The sequence below is a fragment of the Neofelis nebulosa genome, chromosome 8 (assembly GCF_028018385.1).
Source record: "Neofelis nebulosa isolate mNeoNeb1 chromosome 8, mNeoNeb1.pri, whole genome shotgun sequence".
Taxonomy (NCBI): Eukaryota; Metazoa; Chordata; class Mammalia; order Carnivora; family Felidae; genus Neofelis; species Neofelis nebulosa.
Window position 1 is genome coordinate 84,162,997 of NC_080789.1, and position 23,832 is coordinate 84,186,828.

The 23,832-nt window shown below is 38.0% G+C and overlaps 1 protein-coding gene across 3 annotated transcripts in view; it reads right to left on the reverse strand.

Annotated features, from left to right (window-relative positions):
• Positions 1 to 23,832, reverse strand: part of IRAG2 (inositol 1,4,5-triphosphate receptor associated 2) — a 130,561-nt gene that overhangs the window by 40,115 nt on the left and 66,614 nt on the right. The window contains exons 17-22 of one of the 3 annotated variants that reach the window (XM_058743339.1): positions 12,373 to 12,484; positions 11,763 to 11,925; positions 4,788 to 4,849; positions 3,581 to 3,661; positions 2,909 to 3,005; positions 527 to 674 (exon numbers count right to left, since the gene is read on the reverse strand). In XM_058743339.1, the coding sequence (XP_058599322.1) occupies positions 527 to 674; positions 2,909 to 3,005; positions 3,581 to 3,661; positions 4,788 to 4,849; positions 11,763 to 11,925; positions 12,373 to 12,484 (663 nt within the window). Of the gene's footprint in view, positions 1 to 526; positions 675 to 2,908; positions 3,006 to 3,580; positions 3,662 to 4,787; positions 4,850 to 11,762; positions 11,953 to 12,372; positions 12,485 to 23,832 lie in introns of those variants that run through there. The other 2 variants (XM_058743336.1, XM_058743337.1) reach the window with 2 other exon arrangements.

Below are 23,832 nucleotides of genomic sequence, written 5' to 3' on the forward strand. Positions count from 1 at the left end.
AATTCAAAGTCTTGTTTCTGCATCCTTGATACAGAAAGGAAATTTCACCGGGGTGGATAGTGCTCACAAACCCCACTGACATTTCAAACTTTTCCTGAGGAAGGTCAGTCTGTGTACTCAGAAAGGTGAGCACAGAGGAGCCTGGGGAGAGGGAGGGTGTGGGGATAAGGATTTGCAAAGGCTCATTAACCTTGAAGAAGAAGGAATAGAAATGTGATCAAAACCTATCTGAAAAAGTTAACTTAGCAGTATATAGTATATTCCTAAAACCTGGGAAACATTTTGGGTAGCCCAATTTGTCTTTTTACATTTTAGAATGGATGTTACGGAATTCAAAGTGCAAGAAAACTGCACTTCAAGAAAACTATAGAGATACCTTTAAAATTGTCAATTTTCAGAAAGTTAGAGAAGTTCCACAATAAAACCTTCTTACTTAACACATTATGGTCTCAGGATTCAAAAGTTTAACTGATTAAAAGCTTAGGCAATAGGAGTAGGGTAAATATATTTGGCTCTTTTAACTTACTTGTGTCTTCTAGTCACATCCAAAGCACCACCCTCTATTTTCACATGGTTGGGCCTTTCACATGCATCTTGGATTCGGTTGGCTACACCTGAGAAAGGTGTCAACTCCAGTCTTGGAATCACTGTAAGACTCTCTAGATGCAAGGCATCTGCAGAACAGAAAAGAATAAAAACAGAAATTTATTTCTGGTTTAAACTATATTTTACGTATATACATACATACATACATACATATTCTTTCCCTCCTGAGAGATGGAACTATTTCTGAAAAAGCAGAAGTCAATTCAATTCTATTTTAACATAACCCTCCCCCCCACCTTGATGCCTTGTTGTATGAAGTGAAAATGCCAATCTTTTAAAGCAAGTTGGGGAGGGGGCAGAAAAATCCCTGCCTACTAAGCAATTAAAGGGGTCAGCAATTTGCAACCAGAGGGTAAAATCCAGCCTAATTTGTAAATAAAGTTTTACTGTATCACAGACACACCCATCCATTCAGTATTGTCCATGGCTGCTTGTGTGATACAACAGCAAAGCTGAGTAGTTGCTGCAGAAACCATATAGCCTGCAAAGCCTAAGATATTTACTATCTGGCCCTTTACAGAGACAGCTTACCAACTCCTGAAGAGAAAATTGTCAGATGCTGTGACTAGAAGTCATTAAAGACACGAAAGAAATAGGGTGACAAACTGTTTTTGGAGAAAACCATCTTGTTATGTGTTTTTCTGAGTATAGGAAAAAGAGTTTAATGGAAAAAAACAGGCTTTGGAGTCAATCACAAATTTTTAATTCAAATCCTGGCTTGGCCACATACTAGCTGTGTGACCTAGATAAATAACTAAACCACTCTGAGCCTCAGTTTACTTACATATGAAGTATAAGTAATGACAAAATGACCTTAGGCAAATTACTAACTCACTGTTTCTGTTTATTTATTTATCATTTATTTTGAGAGAGCAACAGAACATGAGTGGGGGAGGCGCAGAGGGAGAGGGAGACAGAGAATCCCAAGTAGGCCCTGCACTGTCAGCACAGAGTCTAGTGCAGGGCTCGAACTCACAAACCATGAGATCATGACCTGAACCAAAATCAAGAGTTGGACACTTAACTGTCTGAGCCACCTAGGCGCCCCTGTTTCCTTATCTTTAAAATGGAAATGACATTAGCATCTACCTAGCAGGGAGGTGATGATTAAAGGAGGTAACAGCAATGTTAAGAGCAGAGAACTGTGCCTGGCATGCAGCAGGCACTCATAGGGACTGTTGACATTGTGATCACGTTACTACCCCTGGGTTAGTGTGAACAAAGTCATCTAGAGAAAGCACGAAGCTGTTGTATGATACAAAAAGGCCATTAGCAGTGGTAGCACTTTTCCCTTCTCCACCTGAAATGACCCACAGATCACTCTGCTTTCTATTTATTTCTTCTTAACTTTATTTGATAACCATCCCATTTCTCTTGTCATTTCAGAACCAGGCATTAACTTTTGCTTTCACTCTCATCTAGGTTGTGATGAGAGATGAGAGATGTCACTGCTTTAGCCTTTCCTAAGATAAAGCTCATTCTCCTTAGCCTGGCCTTGAGTAATAGCCCACATGTAACCTGCAACTTGCTCCAAACTTATATTCTACTATATCCCAGCCAAACTCCAGTTTCCAAAATGACTTGTCCAGCTTTGATTCTTCTTCAAACATTTGAAGCTTTTGCATTCTTACTTCTGTTTTACTTTGTTTTTCCCTCATGCCATTCTCCTCAGTTAGAATACCTTGTCCATGATTTTTGCTTTTCCAAATGCAACCCATGTTTCAAGGCCTGGTTCAACTCTCATTTCTTCTATGGAGACTTCTCTGAGCCCATTCTTTTTTTTAATATATATATATATATATATATATATATATATATATATATATATATATATATATATATTTTAAGTTTATTTATTTATTTTGAGAGAGAGAGAGTGCGCGCGCGGAAGCAGAAGAGGAGCAGAGAGGGAGGGGGAGATAGACTCCCAAGCAGGCTCCATGTGTCAGCACACAGCCCGATGTGGGACTCGATCCCACAAACTGTGAGATCATGACCTAAGCCAAGATCAAGAGTCAGACACTTAACCAACTGAGCCACCCAGGTACCCCCTCTGAGCCCATTCTAATCTCCCTGATAATCTGTGAGCTATTTTAAGATTGATTCTTTATTACACATAATATGGTGCTTTGTACAGAGTAAGTGCTCAAACATAAGTTCGTTGACTGAATTCTGGGATAAATATCCAAGTATTCAACAACTTTTTCTGTACAAATATAATTGTGATTATTTTCCCATTCAAAAAGAGCCCTACCCTCAGCCATGCCTGACAGGGTATAAGAGGGGGGCTATCCATGCTTACCCAGCAGAGGAGTGTACCAGCATGTATGTTTGAAAGTCAGGCGTGCCTGATGTATTCTTGCTTCTTGACTGCTATATTGTTTATGGCAACACTGCTTCTGAAGAGAAAATTAAGTACTGTTAGGTATCTAAAGGCATGTAACAGTATGTTTCATTATCTACTCTCTTTATCTCCAAAGGCAGAAAGACTATTACCGGTCTCAACCCTGTGAGAGAGTCCAGAAGAAAATAAATGATGTCAAGGAAGAAAGCTTTCATCCTCTTGAACAAAAGGTATACTTTACCCTGTGGGTAAACTATAATTCTCATTAAAAATCACAGTTCAATAATTTAACAGAATTATATCAATTCCCAATAATCAACATTCTCATATAAACAAGAGCTTTGAGGAAAGAGGTATGGGTGAGGGGCAAGCTTAGTTATACAATATTTCATCATGATACCACAATCAAATTTAAAATATTGCCATACCGTAGGGTCTACCAGCATTGTATGCATGTGTGTGATAAAGAAAAAGAATAGGAATCCATTGCCTCATCTCATAATCTCCCAAAGAAAAGTGGTAGAGTTTAGAGTTCTGAGACTACTGACACATACTGGACTTAACTTTCTATTTTGGCATAGTAGTGGTTTGCAACAGGCACTTAAATCATTTCAAAAAGCTTAAACTTACCAGTTGTTCTTGAAGAGGTTGTTGAATTCCATCTGTGCAGGACAGGGGATCATAGTGAGGAAATTCTTCATCTAAACAGCTCTGTCATGAGAAAATGGTGGAACATATTCAAAGACAGAACGATGACTGAGTCAAAGAAAGATACAAAACATATTATGCTTAAGAGAAGATATGATGCCACCTGAGGAGGGTAGTTATTGGCCAGTTCTTTCTAGTGTTCAACTTTAAGGGAAGAGGTTTGTAATTGTAAAGCTTTCATTTTCTTTTCCTCATTACTTGTTTTAGAAATGAAATCCAACGATCAGGGACAGGAAACACAAGGGCTCTGTCATTGAAATCTTTAGGCAGAGGCCAAAGAAGCTTGGTGGAGACATGTCAGTGTAGTGAAAATGGTGTCTATGAAAATTTTATAGCTATCAAATTGTGGCCCTCGTCCAAGAGGTAGATACATATCGATCACAGTTATGCTATAATATAAAATCGTATTGGTGTTCCTAAGATGATTAGAGAACTTTTGGATGTGGAGGTTTTTCCACTTCAACTTATTATAGGGGGCTTTCTAGGCACTCTGCCTAGCTTAGTCTCCACATGAATAATTTTTGTTCTACTTAAACAGATGTGCCTGCAATACACCCTTGGAAACAGATACATGCAGACATCACCCCTCTCTTTCTTCCCTTCTCCAGTCCCTCCCCCCCAGTGCCAAACTTACCCTTCCTTATGTTCCTCATTTAAGAACAAAAAGGAGAAATTCACCAAGTATCATGAGGGAAAGAAATACATTGAACTCTGCCATGGATATATTGAGATATCCAGACAGAAAGGAGTTGAAAGTTTAATTCAAACAGGAGAAAATAAGAGACAATAACCACCCCAGCCCATCCAAGAGTACACATTCAACAGTATCAGAAAGGAGGTGCCTAAGACTAAAAAACTGGCCCTTTGCTAATAGATAAATTCTCAAATGTTTCTTCTTTGAAAGATGTTATTAGAAGCCATTCACTAACGTGAGTTCTCTCCTCTTGTTTTGCTAAATGCTTTCAGTGCATAAGAGAACAAAGTCCCCCGGAGGATTTTCTTCTAAATTGGTTATTTAATTTTATAATCAAAATCATTATCTATTATAAATTAGCTTCAAAACCTTACACAGATTGGACCTCTTCCCCACAGTAAACACACATCACAGGTTTTTTTGTTTGTTTTTTACCTGAAACGGTAAGCCATGGCGTCGTCCTTTAATTAACTTCTTTCTCAGTGACTCAACTGTTGCTATAAAAAGAATTCATAACCAGCTTGCTTAATATGGACGTTAGTAACCCGCTTTTTCCCCTGGTTAATTTCATAAACTTTTAACAGTTTTAAATTTGGGGCCTGAGGAAAGGAGAGGGAAAAGCAATGACTTCTGAGAACACTGTTCTCAAATCATGTCCTGGGGCAGTGGATACAGAGAACAAAGGTTGGAGAGGCTAAACCACTATCACTCTTGGGTATTAAAATTAACCTTGGTAGATGCAATTGTCTTCTAGAGGTGAGTCATAGCATTATTTCACCTTCACATAGGAATACACCTGAGAGGTCGTCAGTCCAACTGCCTACAAGGTAGAAATCCTCTCTCCAAGCAGCTTCTGCTGGAGCTATGAGTGATGGGAGCCCCAGAATCCTACAGGTACATCTGAGATCATGAGAACGTTGTTGTCCAGAGGATTTCAATGATGACTCAGTACGCATGGAGCTGGGATCAGACGCATAGGATAATGCTCAACTCGGTGTACTCTTTCGTGCAATTAAAAATATTTATCTTTCTACTTAAGTGAAATCTGTCTCCTAGTAACTTCGAAATTCTCATCTCTGGAGCAACAGAAATGAAGAAAAAAAATACCTTTTTAACCCTGAGCTACATAGTAACATATCACTTTTTTGACAATCCTTACTCTTTGAAATATAGCCAAGAACCAGAAAACAGGCCCAAATCTTTTGAACCAAAATAGATGTTGATATGCCTGCCCTTTATTCATGTGGCAACTCCTCACGCTTCCACTCATGCAGTAGGCTCTGGATTTATCTATAAATCTCACAAGCTCTGACTGTGTTCTCAGCCCACAGATGATTAAAAACAAATGAGGGTAGGAAGCTCTGCTAGATGGAGACATATTAATAGCTGCCACTTTTTTTTTTCCTTCTTTTCTTTTTTTTTCTTTCTTTTTTTTTTTTTTTATATCACTAACAGCCAGGAAAATTAACAGCAAATATTCTGGTGTCCAAAACACATGTGAATCTGGTGCTTATTTTAAAGACCAACAGTTTTATATCTCAATAGCCTGAAGAAGTTCTGAACCATGAAAATAATGTTAATATATGTGAAAAGGACATAATCTATGAAACTATTTTTTCTAGGAAAAAAGGCTTGAAAAAATAAGTAAAATTCTATTTTGTAAGACTTTTTTTGGTAAAAATTACTTATTTTGCAACTAAGCTTGACACAGTGTTACTGGGCCCACCAGGAAGAAATTATCTTTTTAAAAATTTCTAACACACTTAAGTAGTAAAATTATTTAGTTTTTAATACTTAAAACTCCAGTAAAGATTCAATTTTAGAAAACTCTGTGTTAACTCTATTCATAAAGCCCTAAACTTCTCCAGACCTACATCTAAGCAATAGCAACCAAACCTTTTAGAAGTGGCCAATATTATGTCTCTGAAGGTAATATATCTCCAAAACACTGTCTCTGGATTTTCCAATTAAGCTTGTGTTTCACAAGAAATAATGAGCTAGTAGAAGCCTGCCTAAATTGCCCATCTGCTTTCCCACCAGGCAATCTTGGGTTTTAGGAATAGTCCATCTCAAGACATTTAAATTGTAAACCTTATTTCAACAGATGTTTTGTGAAATGTGTAGCAAGTATTTCCATATGTTTTATAAGGCAAAACATGTTGCCTTTATGACCCTAATTTGCATTCACCTTTGCATTCTTTTTTATGTGTTTGGAGTTGGATCTGCCATGTCTCTAGGACATTTAGATTTCACATGGAAGCAAATAAAACAATGGCCACTGTATCCCCTGCTGTTGCCATCTGTGATATAGGATGGGACCATGTGTCTTGGATACTTTGCCTCTGAAGAAGCTGAGACAAAACAACTTTCCAAATGACTATGCAATGAGGCTTTCGGGCAAAGGCCCTGCAATTAATTGGCTGTTGCTAATTTAAAGCCATAGAATTAGAGCTATAATAATGTTAGCTATCAGTGATGGTTGATATTTAAGGAGTATGGACTCTTGTAACACAATATATGTGTCACCTCATGTTCTATAAGAGCATGTATTAAAAAACATCAAATTTCATTGAAAACCACAGACAAGGAGAAAATAATTTACAACACATATGTCTGTCAAAGGACTTGTCTCCAAAATATGTCAAGAAATCCTCTAACTCAAAAACAAAAGGACAAACGTCCTAATTTGCAAATGGGCAAAAGACTTTGATATGTCACAGCCAATCAGCACAAAAATGAAAATCACAAGATACACAGGAGAGTGGCAAAAAACAAAAAGACTGATACCATCACACGTTGATGTTGTAGAGCACCTGGAAGTCCCAGACACTGCTGGTGAGAGTGTGAAATGTTACTGACCCTATGGAAAACTGGCAGTTTCTTAAAAAGCTAGTTACAGCTACACTACGACCTAACAACTCTGCTCATAGATAGATCTTTCTCCTAAGTTAAACATACGTCCCTACAAAGACCTATACACAGATATTCATAGCAGCTTACTCCATAACACCCCCAAACTGCAAATAACTTAGATGTCCAATAATAGGAGGAAAGATAATCAAATTGTGGAACGTTCATATAAAGAAATATGGTTCAGTCATGAAAATGGCATACCACTGAGAAAATAGTAAGATAGCTATTATGTTGAGAGTAAGAAGACAGACACGAACAAGAGTACATACTTAATATCTCAGTTCTGGAAGCTAAACTAACCCATCGGGGATAAAAATCAGATCAGAGGCTGATTCTGGGCACCTGGGTGGCTCAGTCGGTTAAGCGTCCAACTCTTGATTTCAGCTCAGGTTATCATCCCATGGTTTGGTTGGTGGGATCGAGCCCCATGTAGGTCTCTCTGCTGACAGCACGGTGCCTTCTTGGGATTCTCTCTCTCCCTCTCCCCCCACCCCCGTACCTCCCCTGCTTTCAGACACACTCTCTCTTTCAAAATACATAAAAATTTAAAAACAAGAAAGATCAGAGGCTGATCCCTGTAGTGGAGGAGGTGGGAGAAGGACAGTACCCGGAAAGTAGCACAAGGGAACTTTCTGGGGTTATAGAAGTTCTGTGTTTCGATGTGCATTTGGCAAACTGGTTAAACACTACACTTAAGATCTGAACATTTCAGGATAGGTTAATTGTGCATCAAAAAATGAACATAAAAATTGTAAGACCAAAAATAACTGAGTTGATGAGATAAACACAGTTCGGGAGAGATCACTAAAAACGCACATGTACCACTGTAACCAGAGCACTGACCAACACAATCATAAACTATTAGTGCCTTGGGAGAAAATTTGGATCACTGAGACAGGCATCTTAAGATGACTGACTGAAGGCGGCCTCACAGGATAAGAGAAACGTACAATAACAAAAGCATGGAGAGCTGGCGACATTTAAATGGGATAGTGCTGGTGGGGTGCTAAGAAAATGCAGGTGGAAGTAGAACTCTCGGGCAGCAGGACTGCTAAAGAGAACACAGGAGGGACTACGGTCTGCCACAAGCCAGAGCTCTGCAAGGCTGGGTGCACCTCCCTGGGGAGGGAGGCCCAGGTGCAGACCCTTGATTTTCATTTTCTTAAAGTAAAGCTGAAAGGGCTCCTGCTGCCTGTCAGCAGCCAGAGCCGAATGCTTCTTCCTTCCCTGTTGAAGGTTACAATTCCATGCCTACCAACCCAGATCCTATTCCCAGGGAAATCATGAATGAAACGACATAACTTCCATATTATGCCCACATGTCATTATCCATTTGCCGATGGTGAATGAGGTAATGCACGTGGGAGAAACGTACTCTATCAGAACAGACTCTGCCAGGTATGACCAAGCACTAGCTAGTGTTTTGCATGTGTTATTTATAAACTACTGCATTTTCTGGAAGAGGATACGGAGACTCAGAGAGGTAAAGTGATTTGCCCAACATTATCCAGTTTCTCATTTGTAGACTTAGAATCAGAATGTAGGTTTGACTTCAAATACCATGCTCTTAATCATTATGCTATACTGCCTCCTAGATTATTTCATCCATTTCTGCATCCTACATTTGGGAAAATTTAGTCCCCCATCCCATCAGAGCTGTTGAGCAAGCTTTTTCTGACTTTGGGTTTTTCCCTCGGTTCTCAGCTCAACACCTATCTTTAAGTGTCTGAATCACGTGAACCCTTCTTTCTTGTCTCATTTCCCTCTGTGTACTAGCGGCTCAAGACAAGTGGCCCTCATCTTGCATCCATCCTCAAAGCCAGATGGCTTTTATCTGTCCCATACCTCATGCCGTTCATGCTAGGAACAGCAAGTCAGAAGAGAGTTTCCAGTGAGATCATCTAGGTGAGAGCCTTCTCTAAACTATAAAGTTAATAGAAACACTACGCTCAAATAAGGAATTTATGATGTACAGGAGCTTCTCGGGTTCTCTTGCCAAGGAAATATTTACAATGTCTAAAGGAAATTAATTCCCTCATCATTGATTACATCAGGGACTCAATGAAGATTTCATGTGGGACAGGGGCAAGAAGAGGATGAACAGCAAAGAGGTGATAGCTTGGATTAGATCAAGTGGTCTATGTTTTGTGTACATTAGAGTCACTCTAATGTGTTGGGTAAATACCCTAGATCTAAGAAGCCTTTTTATTCCCTTTTCAAAACAAAAATCCATTTACACATCTAGAATGGCCTTTGTTAACAAGATACTTAGATACATATGTAGGTAAGAAGCAAAAGAAAGAAGATATGTAAGGAATCATTCCAGAAACTTAGCAGTTATAATGGCATATTTCATGAAGGAAAGCATGTACACTAAGAAATAAGTCCAGTCCTGGTGGCAGCTGAAAGCTTGAATATCATTCAATATTAAGTTCAGGACTTCTAATCAAATGTCATAAACAACTTCCTAGTTTCAGTTTATGAACACTGTCGTTGACCTTAACATTTGGACAAAATAACTGAATCTGCACCCAATTTGCTAATGAACCATTCTTAGATACAACAGAAAGTAATTGCCTTAAACACTTAATAAATGTATTAAGCTAAACAGAAAGTTTCAGAAGAGCTAAAGGGATTTGAATATTTTTATTTTCTGACTCAGAATTCAAAAGTCTGACTCAGAATTCAAACAGCATGTGGTGGCAGTGGTAATGGTGGAATGTGCCAGGATGTGTTTATGTGATAACTGTCCTACCTCGCTGACATTTATTCACAGTCTATCTGGAAAATCTGCTGTACAGAACGTCTCAAAAAAATGTGCTACCTAAATTTCCCTCTTGTTGCAAGGTTGATTTTAAAGGGCATTGTTAGAAAAATCCTCACAAGTAAATGGTCTTCAGGGTAAAATCTTGATATGTAAGCCTTCTATGGGCAGCAAAAGATACAATCAAGTACAAGAAGTTCAAAAAGCCAGGCAGGTTGTGAGAAACTCAAGATAGAAAGGAAACATCCACTCTACTTTATTCAGCCAGAAAAAAAAAAAAAAAAAAAAAAAAACAAAAAACAAAAACACATGCCTGCGACTCACGGTAGCTTTCATATTCTGTTTTTAATAATGTTTGGACCAATAAACTGGGGAAGACAAGAGCAAGTTCATAATATCAAGAAGGTATATTTTGGAATAAGTTTAAAAAGTTGACTCTTCCAACAAGGTACTATAAGGAAATCAAGGTGGGGGGAGTTGGAGGAGGAGATAAATTCTTATTTTTATAAAACAGTGGGTATAATGCTGATTTAATCAAAGATAAATATAACTGAAGCAAAAGATTAGTCCTCTAAGCACAGTGTCTAAAGCAAAAATACCATAAGCCAAATTTGGAATGCTTTGTTATTCACGTCTCAACATGAACACTTCTAATCACAAGGGAACCTTCTCCAATACCTTCTGAGCAATCATAAAATAATATATAGATTATGTCATTTAAAGCCACACACTGTCTGATGGAGTGAAGTAAACTGATAGTTAGAATTACTGAAAACCAGCAAGGTCTGCAAGGTTTAAAAATTATAAAATATTGAATAATTACTGTTATGTTAGAACTAGCCAAGTCCTTTAAACTTTTAAATAGCTTTCTCAGAGAGCAATAGAAAGGCTACAAAACAAACAAACCCAAGACCGAAAATCTCCATCTCTAATTCACCTGAAGCTTTTAATTCATTTGTTTGTCACCCAAACCAATAACTGTCTCTAAAAAGAATATTTAGCTGGCCAGATAGAACAAAGCTAGCCAAATAAGGGCAATTGTCTGATAAATGCTCAAATAAGTAAGCTTTATTTTTACCAAATTATCTTTCTAGAATAAAATAAGCTTATGAATAATCTGCCAACTGTCATTTGACAGTTGTCTCTTCAACTAAATCCTTAGTAAACATTTATCTACTTTTAGGTAATACAGAAAAATACTGAATATTCTAATTTTTTAAAGCAAAATATATATGTAAAGAACACCTTAAGATTTAAAAAGCATTCTCATATATTTAATATTTGGATACACTGAATTGGTAAGTATTTTGCCCCCTAAGATAACTACTTAAAAGAAAATAGAGAGGCAGGTCCTTTTCTACCATGTCTTGAGTACAAGTGAGCTAATAAAATCAGAGTAGAATATGTAAGCTATTTGCGATTTCAGATATACCATGCATACAAGATTTTTTTCCTTGTTTACTTTTACAGATATTGAGAACTTTAATTTTTAAAGAAATAGCAGTCAGGGCCAAATCTAGCTCATAATAAAAGATCTGAAAGGGAAAGTTAATCGTTCAATCAATCTACTTAGTCACTAGGCAAGCCTCTCTGGAAGCCCACAACTCTGCCTTCTGGAACCATTTGGTTGTCATAAATGCAATAATAATACAGCAGCTGTAATCTACAAAAACGGCTGTAGTCCTTTTTCTCAGGTGGACTGAATTGGGACATAACAAATATTTGCTACTCACTTTTCAATTTTCTTGTCTTCCGCTCAAGTGTCTGGCAAGTATTCACTAACTCAGTATTTATAGTCTGAAGATTCCGTTGTTCCGAAATTGCGTCCTCTAATTTATGCAGCAAAGACTTAGCTTTGTCACTGGCTGAGTGGGCTGCCCGATCTCGATCCTCAACCTGGACACGTACAGTTAATGCTGGATTTTAGCAGGGTGGCCAGGAAAGAAAGCAATTGAGCGCTCACTGTTACTATGCACACGAAACTGAAAATGTGCTTTTCTTCTCAGGGAAGTGATAAGCCTCTACTGAACTTCTGCAATTCTGTGTTTGCATGGGCTTTGTATGCCTGAGCTATTTCTTCAGCGGTAAAAGTCCTGATATGTCAAGCTGCCTCTTTCTGCAAAGATGCCTCTTTTCATCAGTAGGCTGTTGACACCGCCTCTTTTACAACTCCCCGTTACTTCCTCCGCGCGATGCTGGTCGCCAGGGACTGAACTTCGCAGTTCCTCTTTGTTTTTTTTTGTTTTTTGTTTTTTCTGTTCCCCCTCTGTTTTTTACTTCATGGTTTCAAGGACATCTGAGGAAACTTCCCTTTGAATATAAAGTAGTCAAAGGCCACCCTACCTGCTCTTCTCCGTCCTCCAGCCATGGGCTGGTTCCGTGGACCTTCCTAAGGTCAGCTTCCTGGTTGACAGCATCTTCTTGCAGTTGTTCAAGGGCTTCTAGTTGTTTCTGCCTGGAGTTAAAAAAAAAAAAAAAAAAAAAAAAAAAAAAAAGGTCCAAACCACAAGCTGTCAGTGACATTTCAACCAAGAGTCACCCCTGGGAAGTTGTGACAAATTGAGACTTAATATACTTCCTCAGAGATCAGAGGAAAAAGTGAAAGTATTTACATACATATATAAATGCTTGACAAATAGAGAATTTTAACCAAAGCAATCATATCGATCAGTTGGCCTGATACCCCTACTTTACAGATAAGGGTATTTGATTTCCTATTTTACACTGGAATATTCAGTTTCCCACAAACTACATTCATAGTAGTTAGTATCAGTCACCAATTGCTTAGATGGTGGCACAGTGAGATCACTGAAAGAGGTGGAATATTTACACATCATAGCTAGCCTTTTTTTTTTTTCTGAAAAAGAGAAAAGAAAAAGGAAAAAGAAACAAAAAAGAAAAGAAATAAGAGCTTTGTTTCATGATCTTGGCCTTTTCTAAGAGTTGCCCATCATGGTAAATCATGAGTATAGGAAGGGCTGCTCCCAAGCACAGATGAAACACTAGATGTTAGTATCTCCAAGTGAAGTCTTGTCTTTTCTGAAAACTTGACCCCTCTCCCTTTCTTCCTCACTCCAAATCTCTTAATGTTATTATGTTACCTCTCTTTTGGATCCAACCCTAATCCTCCAAATACATTAAAATGCACCTGCTCTCAGTTAGCTGGTATTATTTAAACCATGTTATGAATCAATATGTCCATGACTATCTGGAAACAACTGAATAAGGACCTTAGTTCAAAGGGATAATAAACTCTGGGAGCTTCAAAGCAGTGAGGAAAGCACTATCAGGTTTAGGCCTTTTGCATGCCTCTCAAACGTTAACAGAGTCAGAATCTCATTGTATATTTACATAAATCTATCCCTAACTACAAGAAGAATCACATGAGAGACCAGGATGGTTGCATAGAATGCTTACCATCATGGTAAACTAGCAAATAAAGCTCTAAAGAAAAATAAGAACTACCTAAACAAACAATATATTGAGCTTTATTTAATACCTTATAGTTAGTCTTTCCTTTTGCAAATTGTGGCAAAAATATTAAATATGAGATCTATCCCCTTAACACATTTTTAAGTGTATAATATTGTTAACTATAGGCACAGTGTGGTATAGCAGATCGCTAGAAATTACTTGTCTTGCTAACTGAAGCTTTATATCCATTACGTTGCAACTCTCCATTTCCCCTTCCTCTAGTCCCTGGAAACCACCATTCAACTTTGTGCTTCTATGAGTTTGACTATTGTAAATACCTCATAGAAGTATAATCATGACACTTGTCCTTCTGTGACTGGTTAATTTCACTTAGCATAATGTCCTCAAGATTTATCCATTTATCACATATGACAAAATTTCCTTCTTTTTAAAGACTGAATAATATTCCATTTTACACAAACACACACACACACACACACACACACACACACGTATATATTTTATTTACCATGGATATTTAGGTTGTTTCTACATCTTGATTATCATGAAGAATGCTGCAATAAACATGGGTATGTAAATATCTCTTCAAGATTTTGCTTTGAATTCTTTTGAACATATACCCAGAAGCGGGAATGCTGGATCATATGGTAGTTCTATTTTTAATTTTTTGAGGAAACTCCATACTGTTTTCCATAGCAGTTGCCCTCTTTTACATTTCTACCAACAGTGTACAGAGTTTTAATGCTCTACATCTTTGCCTACATTTGGTATCTTTTTGTGTTTTTTGGTTTTTAATAATAGCCTTCCCTAACAGGTATGATTCATTCATCATTGTGAAAGACTCATTGTGGGTTTTATTTGCATTTCCCTGATGACGAGTGATGTTGATCACCTTCTCATATAACTTTTGGTCAACTGTAGGTTTTCTTTGGAAAAATGTCTATTCAAGTCCTTTGCTATTTTTAAATTGGGTTATTTTGTTGTTGTTACTGAGTTGTAGTAGTTCTTCATGTATCTTGAATACCCTTATCAGATATATGGTTTACAAAAATTTTCTTTCATTCATAGGTTACCTTTTCTCTGTTAATTCCTTTGTTGTTCAGAAGCTGTTTAGTCTGATGTAGATCCACTTATCTAGCTTTACTTGCCTTGCTTCTGCTTTTGATGTCATAGCCAAGGCCAATGTCATGAAGATTTTCCCCCAAGTTTTATTCTAGGAGTTTTACAGTTTTAGGTCATATATTTAAGTCTTTAATTCATATTGAGTTGATTTTTGTATGTGGTATGTAGCAAGGTTCACCTTCATTCTTTTTGCATGTGAATATCCAGTTTTCCCAACACCATTTGTTGTAAGGATTATCCTTTCTTCACTGTGTATTGTTGACACCCTAGTCAAAGATGACTTGGCCATTTACACATGGCCATATTATTTCTGGGCACTCTATTCTGTTCTACTCTCTTTAGGCTAGTACCATACTTTTTGAATTACCATAGCTTTGAAATAGATATCTTAAAATAAGGAAGTGTGATACCTCCAGCTTTAGGTTTCTTTCTCAAGATTGTTTTGGCTATTCAAGATCCTTTGTGGTTCCATATGAATATCAGAATTATTTTTTCTATTACTGTAGAAAATACGATTAGAATTTTGATTGGTATTGCACTGAATCTGTATATCACTTTGGGTAATATGGACCTTTTGACATTATTAAGTCTTCTAATCTATGAATACAGATGTCTTCACTTATTTGTACCTTCTTTAATTTCTTTCAGCAATGTTTTATAGTTTCACCTCCTTATTAAATTCATTGCTATTTTATTCTTTGGATACTGTTTTAAATGAAATTGTTTTTCCAACTTCCTTTTTAGATAGTTCATTGTTAGTATATAGAAATGCATCTGATTTTTATATGTTAATTTTGTATGTATGCTGGAACTTCGCTGTATTTATTTTTGAGAGAGAAGCCGAGAGAACAGGAGACAGAGATTCAAAGCAGACTCTGCACTATTAGTGCAGAGCCTGACACAGGGCTCAAACTCACGAACCGCAAGATCATGACCTGAGCTGAAGGTCAGACCCTCAACTAACTGAGCCAACTGAGCCAAAGGTGCCCTATGTATAAGATCATGTCTGCAAATACAGATGATTTTACTGCTTCCTTTCCAATGTGGATGCCTTTTGTTTCTTTTTCTTGCTTAATAGTTCTGGCTAAGGACTTCTAGGAGTATGTTTCTTAGTAGTGGTGAGAGTGGACATGCTTGTCTTGGTTCTGATCTTAGAGAAAAAGCTTTTAGTCTTTCGAGTATGGTATTCGCTGTGTGCTTTTCATTTATGGCCTTTATTATGCTGAGTAGTTTCTATTTCTAGTATTTTGAATATTTTTATCATGAAAAAGTTAGATCTTGCCAAATGTTTTTCTTCATCATTTCAGATGACCATGTGATATATATCTTTCATTCTGTTAATGGAGTATATCACATTAATTTATTTGTGTATGTTGAACCATCCTTACATCCCAGAGATAAATCTTACATGGTCATCGTGTATTATTGTTTTTGATACCTTATTGAAGTTGATTGCTAGTATTTTGTTGCACCTATACTCATCAGGAATATTGACCTGTAGTTTTCTTTGCTTGTAGTATCTTTGGTTTTGGTGTCAGCAAAAAATCGACCTCACTAAAAGAATGGGGAAGTGGTTTCTCCTCTACGATTTTTTGAAAGTTTCAAAAGACACCACCTGGTCCTGATCTTTGTTGGGTTTTTAAATAGTGCTTCAATCTCCTTAACATTTTTTGCTCTGTTCAGATTATCTTTTTCTTACTGACTCAGGCTTGCTAGGTTATATGTTCCTAAACATCCATTTCTTCAAGGTTATCCAATTATTGGATAACCTTATCCATAATTATGGATAATTATGACTGCTTGCTCATAATGGTCTTTTATGATCCTTCCACCCACCCCCACACTGTAGCATCAGTTGTAATATCTCCTCTTTTGTTTCTGATTTTATTTTAATCTACTCTTTTTCTTAGTCTAGCTATAGGTTTGTCAATTATATCTTCAAAAAACACAACTCGGGGGTGCCTTGGTGGCTCAGTAGGTTGGGCATCCAACTTTGGCTTAGGTCACGATCTAGTGGTCCGTGAGTTTGAGCCCCGCATCAGGCTCTGGGCTGATGGCTCAGAGCCTGGAGCCTGCTTCAGATTCTGTGTCTCCCCCTCTCTCTGCCCCTTCCCCGTTCATGCTCTGTCTCTGTCTCTCAAAAATGAATAAACGTTAAAAAAAATTTTTTTTTAATAAAAAAATAAAAAACACAACTCAGACTTTCAGGAAATATGGGAGAAGAGGAGGATCCTAGGCTCACCTAATCCCACAGATATGCCCAGATAACACACACATCAGTGTAAATAAGCCATAAAGTGACCCAGACACTGAAAGAATAGACTTTCCACAGCTAAATGTAGAAAAGAGGCCACAACGAAGAGGGTAGGAAAGGCAGAGACATGGTCAGGAGCCAAAATGACTCATGGGACTGTCTGTTGGAAGGAAGGATGCCACTGGCACAGACAGGGGAGAGAAGGACACCCCACACCAAGCATCTCAGGCATGGGGGAGCCACAGTGGGAAGATGAATTCCCATAATGTTGGGCTTTGAAAACCAGAGGGGCCTAACAGTCCCACCAAGATACAGCATAGAAGCAGCAGTTTGAAATATATCTGGGGTATATGGGAGGGAGAGTTATTCACTTATCTCAGAGCAGGTGCTGGAGGGGGAGGGATCTTTGGAAGAGTTCTCCAAGAACTGCTCTGACTGCAGTCCTTACCCACCAATGACAGCTTCTCATGGGACACCAAAGGTAGAGAACCTTGAAGTTTGGTGCTCTACAGGTCTGGCAAAGTCCTGGTCTGGGACAAATCCAGCCTGGGTGGTCCCAGACTGGCCCATTAACAACACAACTACCAAACTATGACCACAACAGGCAAGGAGAGCCATCGCAGATGACTGGATTGAAGGCAAATGTTGCTCAGCCATATTACCAGTGTACATGCAACACACATAGGAAACACTCCTGAAGGATCAGGTTCTGGTAAACAGGGGACATGGCACTGCGGAGCTCCACAGGATGTCTTCTTCATAAGGCCACTACTTTCAAGAACAGGAGACATTGCTGACTTTCCTAACAGATAGAAAGAGACACAGAGAATTAGACAAAAAGAAAAAAAGAAAAAAGAGAGAGAGAGACAGAGGATTATGTCCCAAATGAAAGAACAAGTCAAAATGACAGCAAGAGACCTAAAGAAAACAGAGATAATATGCCTGTTAGAGAATTTAAAATAATGATAATAATGGTACTCGATGGACTTGAGAAAAGATTGGAGGATTTCAGTGAGACACTCAACAAAGAGATAGAAAACATAAAATAGAACCAATTAGAGATAAACAGTTCAATAACTGAAATTTAAAACACATTAGGTAGAAGAAGGGGAGAAGACGGCAGCATAGGATGATGCTGGGCTCACCTCGTCCTGCTGATTGCTTAGATTCCACCCGCATCTGCATAATTTACCCCGATAACCACCAGAAGACTAGCAGAATGGACTATCTAGGGCCAAGCATAGACAAGAGGCCCACAGAAGAGGGTAGGAAGGGCGGAGAGGCGGTACGCACTACACGAACTGGTGGGAGGGAGCCGGGGAGGTGGAGGGGCAGCCCGCCCTGCAAGGCAGAGCCCCCGAGCCTGGCTTGCAAAAGCAGAGGGGCCGGACTCCATGAGTTCTGACAGCTAGCGGGACTTAACATCTGGAATGTTATAAGTCAACAGCTCTGCTCGGAGAGCGGGAGGGCGAGAGGACAACGGGAGGGAGAGGTGTTGAGCCCCAGAAGACAGAGTTCAGCTCAGCAGGGAACAAAGGCGCTGGCCAGTGCCATCTCCCTCTCCCATGCCCCAGCTAAAATCCCAAACGGAACCAGTTTCTGTCACCGAACTTTCTTGCACTGCGCAAACACCCAACGCTGTGCTTCTGTGGATCCATCCCTCCAGTGGGGCTGCCTGGCAGCTCAGAGCCTGGAGCCTGTTTCAGATTCTGTGTCTCCCTCTTTCTCTGACCCTCCCCTGTTCATGCTCTCTCTCTCTGTCTCAAAAATAAATAAATGTTAAAAAAATTAATTAATTGGGGCGCCTGGGTGGCTCAGTTGGTTGAGCGGCCGACTTTGGCTCAGGTCACGATCTCGCGGTCTGTGAGTTCAAGCCCCGCGTCTGGCTCTGTGCTGACAGCTCAGAGCCTGGAGCCTGTTTCCGATTCTGTGTCTCCCTCTCTCTGACCCTTCCCCCATTCATGCTCTGTCTCTCTCTGTCTCAAAAATAAATAAACGTTAAAAAAATTTTAAAAATAAATAAATAAATAAAGCAGAGATAATACCTATCCTTCTCAAGCTATTCAAAAAAATAGAAATGGAAGGAAAACTTCCAGACTCATTCTATGAAGCCAGTATTACTTTGATTCCTAAACCAGACAGAGACCCAGTAAAAAAAGAGAACTACAGGCCAATATCCCTGATGAATATGGATGCAAAAATTCTCAATAAGACACTAGCAAATCGAATTCAACAGCATATAAAAAGAATTATTCACCATGATCAAGTGGGATTCATTCCTGGAATGCAGGGCTGGTTCAACATTCGCAAATCAATCAACGTGATACATCACATCAATAAAAGAAAAGAACGATAGGATCCTGTCAATCGATGCAGAAAAATCATTTGACAAAATTCAGCATCATTTCTTAATAAAAACCCTTGAGAAAGTCAGGATAGAAGGAACATACTTAAACATCATAAAAGCCACTTATGAAAAGCCCACAACTAATATCCTCAATGCAGAAAAACTGAGAGCTTTTTCCCTGAGATCAGGAACACAACAGGGATGTCCACTCTCACCGCTGTTGTTTAACATAGTGTTGGAAGTGCTAGCATCAGCAATCAGACAACAAAAGGAAATCAAAGGCATCAAAATTGGCAAAGATGAAGTCAAGCTTTCACTTTTTGCAGATGACATGATATTATACATGGAAAACCTGATAGACTCCACCAAAAGTCTGCTAGAACTGATACATGTTTTCAGCAAAGTTGCAGGATACAAAATCAATGTACACAAATCAGTTGCATTCTTATACACTAATAATGAAGCAACAGAAAAACAAATAAAGAAACTGATCCCATTCACAATTGCACCAAGAAGCATAAAATACCTAGGAATCAACCTAACCAAAGATGTAAAAGATCTGTATGCTGACTATAGAAAGCTTATGAAGGAAATTGAAGAAGACATAAAGAAATGGAAAAACATTCCATACTCAAGGACTGGAAGAATAAATATTGTTAAAATGTCAGTACTACCCAAAGCTATCTACACATTCAATGCAATCCCAATTAAAATTGCACCAGCATTCTTCTCAAAGCTAGAAAAAGCAATCATAAAATTTCTATGGAACCACAAAAGACCCCAAATAGCCAAAGTAATCTTGAAGACGACCACCAAAGCAGGAGGCATCACAATCCCAGATGTTAGCCTCTACTACAAAGCTGTAATCATCAAGACAGCATGGTATTGGCACAAAAACAGACACATAGACCAATGGAATAGAATAGAAACCCTAGAATTAGACCCACAAACGTATGGCCAACTCATCTTTGACAAAGCAGGAAAGAATATCCAATAGAAAAAAGACAGTCTCTTTAACAAATGGTGCTGGGAGAACTGGACAGCAACATGCAGAAGGATGAAACTAGACAACTTTCTTACATCATTCACAAAAATAAACTCAAAATGGATAAAGGACCTGAATGTGAGACGGGAAACCATCAAAACCCTAGAGGAGAAAGCAGGAAAAAACCTCTCTGACCTCAGCTGCAGCCATTTCTTACTTGACACATCCCCAAAGGCAAGGGAATTAAAAGCAAAAATGAACTACTGGGACCTCATGAAGATAAAAAGCTTCTGCACAGCAAAGGAAACAATCAACAAAACTAAAAGGCAACCAACGGAATGGGAAAAGATATTTGCAAATGACATATCGGACAAAGGGCTAGTATCCAAAATCTATAAAGAGCTCACCAAACTCCACACCCCAAAAATAAATAATCCAGTGAAGAAATAAGCAGAAAACATGAATAGACACTTCTCTAAAGATGTGTCAGGCCAACAGATGACCTGACAGGTACATGAGAAGATGCTCGACATCATTCATCATCCAGGAAATACAAATCAAAACCACATTGAGATACCACCTCACACCATGAACCTCACACTAACATGAACAACTCAGGCAACAGCCAATGTTGGTGAGGATGTGGAGAAAGAGGATCTCTTTTGCACTGCTGGTGGGAATCCAAACCGGTGCAGCCACTTTGGAAAACAGTGTGGAGGTTCCTCAAAAAATTAAAAATAGATCTACCCTATGACCCAGCAATAGCACTGCTAGGAATTTACCCACTGGATACAGGACTGCTGATGCATAGGGGCACTTGTAACCCAATGTTAATAGCAGCACTTTCAACAAGAGCCTAAATGTCCATCAACTGATGAATGGATAAAGAAATTGTGGTTTATATACACAATGGAATACTACATGGCAATGAAAAAGAATGAAATACGGCCTTTTGTAGCAACGTGGATGGAATTGGAGAGTGTTATGCTAAGTGAAATAAATCATACAGAGAAGGACAGATACCATATGTTTTCATTCTTAAGTGGATCCTGAGAAACTTAACAGAAGACCATGGGGGAAGGGAAGAAAAAAAAAAAGAGGTTAGGGAGGGAGGGAGCCAAAACATAAGAGACTCTTAAAGACTGAGAACAAACTGAGGGTTGATGGGGGGTGGGAGGGAGGGGAGGGTGGGTGATGGGTATTGAGGAGGGCACCTGTTGGGATGAGCACTGGGTGTTGTATGGAAACCAATCTGACAGTAAATTTCATATTAAAAAAAAATAAATCAGCTGCATTATGTACAAAAATAAAATAAAATACATTAAAAGAAGCAGAACAGATCAGTGATCTGGAGGACAGAATAGTAGAAAGCAATCTAGCTGAACATGAGAAAGAAAAAAATAATAAATGAAAATAGAGTAATAGAACTCAATGACCTGATGAAGCATAATAACATTCACATCATAAGGATCCCAGAAGGAAAAGAGAGCAAAGGGGGCATAAAATACATTTGAATAAATAATCCCTGAAAACTACCTGAATCTGGGGAAGGAAACACAAATTCAGATCAATGAGGCAATGAGGAAAGTCCCGAACAAAATTGACCTAAGCAGGGCCACACCAAGACACAGAGTAATTAAGATCAAAATGTAGCAATTAAGAGCATTTTTAAAACAGCATGAGGAAAGCAAACAGTTGCATTCAAGGGAGTCCCCATAAGGCTATCCACTGATGTTTGAGCAGTCACTTTGCAGGCCAGAAAAGAGTAGAATGATATATTCAAAGTGTTCAAAGAAAAAATCTGCAACCAAGAATGCTCTATCTAGCAAAGCTACCACTCAGAATAGGAGAGATGAGGTTTTCAGAGAAAAAAAATTTAAAGAAATTTACCACTAAACAAACCTTACAAGAAATGTTAAAGGGGACTCTGAGTGGAAAAGAATGACTATAAGTAGGAATGAGAAAAGTAGGATGCACTAAATCACTACAGTTAAGTGTATCTATAAAAATCAGCCAAGGGATTCACAAAGTAAGAGATGTAAAGTATGACACCATATACCTAAATTGTGGAGGGAGAGGAGTAAAAATTTAGTGCTTTTAGAATGAGTTCAAACTTAACCATCAAAATACTATAGACTGCTATATCAAAAATATAATATAGAAAAACTTAATGGGAACCACAAATCAAAAGCTGGTAATAGATACGAAAAAAAAAATGAAAAGAAAGAAATCCAAGTATATCACAAAGAAAACCAGCAAACCATGACAGAAGAAAGGAATAGAAAACTATAAAACAGTGATAAAACAAATAACAAAATGGCAATAAATATATAATGATCAGTAATTACTTTGGATGTAAATGGACTAAAAGCTCCAATCAAAAGATGTAAGGAGATGGAGTGGATAAAAAAACAAGACCTATCTATATGCTGCCTACAAGGGACTCATTTCAGACCTAAAGACACATGCAGATTGAAAGTGAATGGATGGAAGAGCATTTATCATGTAAATGGAAGTAAAAGAAAACCAGAGGAGCAATACTTAAATCAGACAAAAAGAGACTTTAAAACAAAGACTGTAAGAAGAGACAAAGAAAGACAGTATATAATCTTAAAGGGAACAATGCAAAAATAAGATTTAACAATTATAAATATTTATGCACCTAACATGGAAACATCCAAATACAAAAAGAACCTAATTACATAAAGTTAATAATCAATAGCAATACAATAATAGTAAGAGACTTTAACATCCCACTTACATGCAAGGATAGATCATCCAAACAGAAAATCAACAAGAAAAGAGTGTTTTTGAATGACACATTGGACTAGATAGATCTAACAGATATATTCAGAACAGTCTATTCTAAAACAGTAAAATACACATCCTTTTCAAGTACACATAGAACAGATCACATATTAGGCCACAAAATAAGTCTCAACAAATTCAAAATAATTGAAGTCATACTATGCATCTTTTCCAACCATAGTACCATGAAACTAGAAATCAACCACAAGAAAAAATTTCCAAAGAACGCAAATACATGGAAGTTAAATAACATGCTACTAAACAATGAATGGGTCAGCCAAGAAATCAAAGAGGAATTCAAAAATTACATGGAGACAAATGAAAGCAGAAACTAATGGTACAAAAATGTTTTGGATGTAGTAAAATCTCTTCTAAGAGTAAACTTTATAGCAATACAGACCTACCACAAGAAGCAAGAAAAATCTCAAACAACCTAGCCATACATCTAAAGGAGCTAGAAAAAGAAGAACAAATTCCAAAACCAGGAGAAGGGAATAATAATAAGAGCAAAAGGAAATGAAATAGAAACAGAGAAAACAATAGAACATATCAATAAAACCAAAAACTGGTTCTTTGGAAGGATCAACAAAATTTATAAACCTTTAGCCAGACTCAAGAGAGAGAGAACTCAAAATAAGAAAGAGGAGAAATAAACACCACCACAGAAATATAAAAGCTTATAAGAGAATATTATGAAAAATTATATGCCAACAAATTGGACAACTTAGAAGAAATGGATAAATTCCTAGAAACATATAACCTCCCAAAACTGAATCAGAAGGAAACAGAGAATTCAAACAGACCGGTTACCAGCAATGTGATTGAATCTGTAATTTTTTTAAAACTCCCAAC